Source organism: Triticum dicoccoides, chromosome 3A (assembly GCF_002162155.2).
Source record: "Triticum dicoccoides isolate Atlit2015 ecotype Zavitan chromosome 3A, WEW_v2.0, whole genome shotgun sequence".
Classification (NCBI taxonomy): Eukaryota; Viridiplantae; Streptophyta; class Magnoliopsida; order Poales; family Poaceae; genus Triticum; species Triticum dicoccoides.
Window position 1 is genome coordinate 597,068,559 of NC_041384.1, and position 3,910 is coordinate 597,072,468.

At 48.7% G+C, this 3,910-nt stretch overlaps 1 protein-coding gene across 1 annotated transcript; it reads right to left on the reverse strand.

Annotated features, from left to right (window-relative positions):
- Positions 1–339: 339 nt before the first annotated feature.
- Positions 340–1,544, reverse strand: LOC119272251 (protein G1-like7). The gene has a single exon (XM_037553776.1). It carries the CDS (start codon positions 1,267–1,269, stop codon positions 631–633), a length of 639 nt encoding a protein of 212 aa, XP_037409673.1. The 5' UTR covers positions 1,270–1,544; the 3' UTR covers positions 340–630.
- Positions 1,545–3,910: the final 2,366 nt, after the last annotated feature.

The following is a 3,910-nucleotide window of genomic DNA, read 5'->3' on the forward strand; positions in this document are numbered from 1 at the left end:
CATGTGTGCCAGTGAGTGATCGCGTACTGCCATCAATGCAGGCTGGCCTAGCTTCTGCGCGCTGTACCCCTCTCTTTTCCTTTGCACATTCTCCATTCTTCCTAGCGATCTACTCCAGCAGCTAGGAGAAAATAGAAATAAACCATTCATCGAGTGTTTCTGCCAATTAAGCAAGAAACGCTTCGAACGGTACTAGAAATATTATTGTGTGCAAGAATTGATTACTAGTTTGCAATGGATGTATGAGCGAGTGCACCGATCACAGTATTGCTACATGTGTTAGCAAAAATTAAACAGCTCTAATAAGAGAAATGAACGGAGTACTCAATCAAGCTGAGATGTAGCATAAGAAGTAACTAATATGATCACAAATCTCAATTTTTTGAATTACCAGGATATGTATGGGATAATGAACAATTAGCTGTGCCAACTAATTCACTTCCCCTAGAACACTACTAGGACGACGCCCTGTAATAGTACTTATTAATAATCTAATTAATCTGAAAATGGACAGCAAATTTAGAGGTAATATAGGCAACAAAGCATACCAAAGGAAATGCTCAAATCTTGCTATGCCTATGCCGGAGACGATAAACAAACTAATAGACAAGGTTTGCAAGTCTACTATACTCAAGGGATGCTCGGTGCAGTACTGCCGCCGTCTCCAGCTCCAACCTGCGCGGCGGACGCAGCAAGAGTACCATCGCCGGCGCTACCCTCGACGTCCCTGTCGAAGACTGCTCCGGCGCCAGCCGATGAACCAGATGCCTCAGCGGCCTGCGGCGCGCGCTTCCGTTTCTTCTTTTCGTGCGGGATCCCGCGCGCCTTGGCGTGCGAGTCGCGCACCTCGCGCAGGTAGATCCGGACGGCGCGCGCGGCGAAGGGGTTTGACTCCGGCGCGCCGCCGCTCTCCTCGTAGGCAGCGCGCAGGCGGCCGATGAGCGCGTCGAGGGACCCCCACGCCTGGCGCAGCGGGCACGGACACGGCGCCGGCGGGCTGGGCTGGCCGTAGTAGGCGCAGCCGGCGACGTGCACCTTGGTCTTGCCAAACTGGTCCAGGTACCTGAGGAACTCGATCACGTGCGCGCCGCTGCACCGCGCCAGCGTCAGCGGCGGCTTGTGGTTCCGCAGGTACTGCAGGAACGTGTTCCAGTCCCTGCGCTTCTGCGCTTCATACCTGCTCAGCTGAGCAGGCGGCTTCGGCGCAACATCCGGCGCGCTGCCGCCGCCGACGACCGAGGATGACGGGCCGGGGCCGGAGGAATCCATATGCAGCAGCGGCCGCGAGAGCGAGCAAAGCTAGCTCTATCGGCGCGCGATCCCGCTGACGAGTGAGTGATCAGTGGACGCGCACCCGGAGGGGTTAAAGGAGATCTTGGGGTGGATGGAGATGGGACGTTGGAAAGGGATGGGAGCGCGGAGGAGAGGCGAGAGCGACGGGGAGCCGAGGGGGGGAGGTGAATGTTACTACTGAAATGGAGCGGAGGCGCGCGTGAGGATGATGGGAGCTACGCGGTCCATTCAAGCGCGGTGACCCCAACCCCGTGCCCGAACAATTCGGGGCGTATAGAAGTGCATACCTCTATATGCTAGGTATACCTGGTGCAGGCGTCTGTGGCTCGGTGTAGGTCGTATGAGCATGTATTTATAGTTTTATATGGACGCGTTTATCCAACAAATGCATATAATTGATAATTTTATATGAGTAAGCATGCATTTATAGGTTTATACGAACATGCTTATCCAACAAATATGTATTTATAGTTTTATATGAACGCGTCAAAGCTGGTATGTACGTATTTACAGTTTTATATGAACGCATTAAAGTTGGTATGTGCGTATTTATAGTTTTATATAAACGCGTCTTGCCAGCAAGTTTGTATTTATAGTTTTATATGAACACGCCTACCCAGTAAATACATATTAATAGTTTTATATGGACGTGTATATTGCTCCACGGCACACATTTAACTGGAAAAGAATCTCGCCCCATATGCCCCACCTGACGCTAGAAAAGGTAACGCATGGTCCCCCTCCACCCCCGCGCACTAGTGCGCTCGCTATTTTCACCTGCTTCATAGGTGGATGCGTGCACGCCCTTGGACTCTGGTCCTTACAAAACGCACTCCTCGACGCGTCTAGAACCCCTCACCCAAAGAAAAAGCACTCAACCCGTCTCCCCCCACACACATCTGCCTTCTTTCCCCCGCAAGCATCCTTTCTTCCTCCATAGTGTCGATGGATTATCGGCGATAACAGAAACCCGAGAAGAGTTGCTTCCCTTTGTAGGTATGCTTTGTACCTACCGTCTCACCCGCACCCGGAACACCCCTCCTCCTCCCATCCATGCGAACATATGCATATGACTAGATGACCCGTTGCGCCATTGACACGAAGACCAACTTCAGTCCGGAAGTTAAGCGGACTATTTGAAAGTGCATCCAGGAATTTAAGTGACGCTATGGGCAACACGTCCAACAAATGTTCATTCTATAAATCATCCCCAAACGCAATTAGCATAAATAAGAATACATATGGGAACGACCACGAATAAGCAACAGAAAGTTAACAAACGGAGGTAACTATCCCTGGATCATGACAAGTGCTCGTTTGTACTGGCCTCACTTAGACATGACCTCGTGTTACAGAGGTCAGCGTTGAAAGTGCAACTAATCCCTGGGCGGTTTTGCTAATTCATAACAACATATGCATCATTGAACTAATGCATATTCAAAGAATATTTTAGGAAAGTTCAATTCAGGCGTGACAATGGGATGTGAATGTGGACCCCTCAAAATGCCAAGGACAAACATTGGCAAAAGCTTCAAAACTATACATTTTTGGTTAAGTGATCAAAGATCACACTGAGACCATAGGAAAGCCAATACTATTAAAAGGGGATAAGGTTTTGATCATGAATCATTTGCTCAAGTGCTCAGAGATATTGCTCCAAAACCCTTAGCCACACTGTCACTTCCCTCTATGTCCAAAACAATAAAATCAAACTCGGTCCCACCGATACACATCTACCTGGACTCACCGAGTTACACTGGACATAGCCATTGCCTAAACCCTAGCAACTCGGTCTCACCGAGATGACCCTTCGGTCTCACCAAAGTGCACATGCCAACCTTCTGTTGCCTATTGTTTTCATCTCAGAATTTCCGAGGGTTTCGATCGGTCTCACCGAATTGTGGAAAGTGCTTGGGTCATCACATTTCGGTCTCACTAAGCTGTTCCATCCGTTCTCATCGAAAAGCCTAAGGTTCAAACTTTTTGCACTAGTCGGTCTCACCAAGTGTTTTCACCTGGTCCCACCAAGTTGTGCATAAATGTGTGTAACGGTTTGATTTTTTGTGCTGCCTATATATACCCCACCCATTCCACCAACTCTTCGAGAGAGCAACCAAGACGAAAGTACCACTTCCCAAATCCATTTTCTGAGAGAGAACCACCTACACTTGTGTTGATGTCAAAGGGATTCCACTTCAACCTTTGATCCTTGATTTGTAGCCCCCTCATGTTGCTTTCCACTCCAATCCTTCTCCTACCACATAGCCAAATCTGTGAGAGAGTAATTGAGTGTCACTACTAGGGAAGAGGCTAGCAGTAGCGTGGGGTTTTACCTTAGTAGTAGCGTGGGCACCTGCGCTATTGCTAAGGCGCTACAACTAAACTTTAGCAGTAGCGTGGGTTTATCGGCGCTACTACTAACCATACATAGCAGTAGCGTGCTTGCTAAACCGCACTACTGCTAATAGCAGTAGAGCCGCTATTCAGAGCGTGCTACTGCTACGTGCATGCCCCGCGCTACTGATAAAATTTCCTGTATTTTTTTCTTCTACATATTGGTGTTGTATTTGTACAGGTTTTATATAGTAGTCACATCATATGATTTTGTGACCATGAT

Bases quoted from the DNA above. Each gene is read 5' to 3' on its own strand.
- LOC119272251 (XM_037553776.1), bottom strand. From the start codon at position 1,269: ATGGATTCCTCCGGCCCCGGCCCGTCATCCTCGGTCGTCGGCGGCGGC.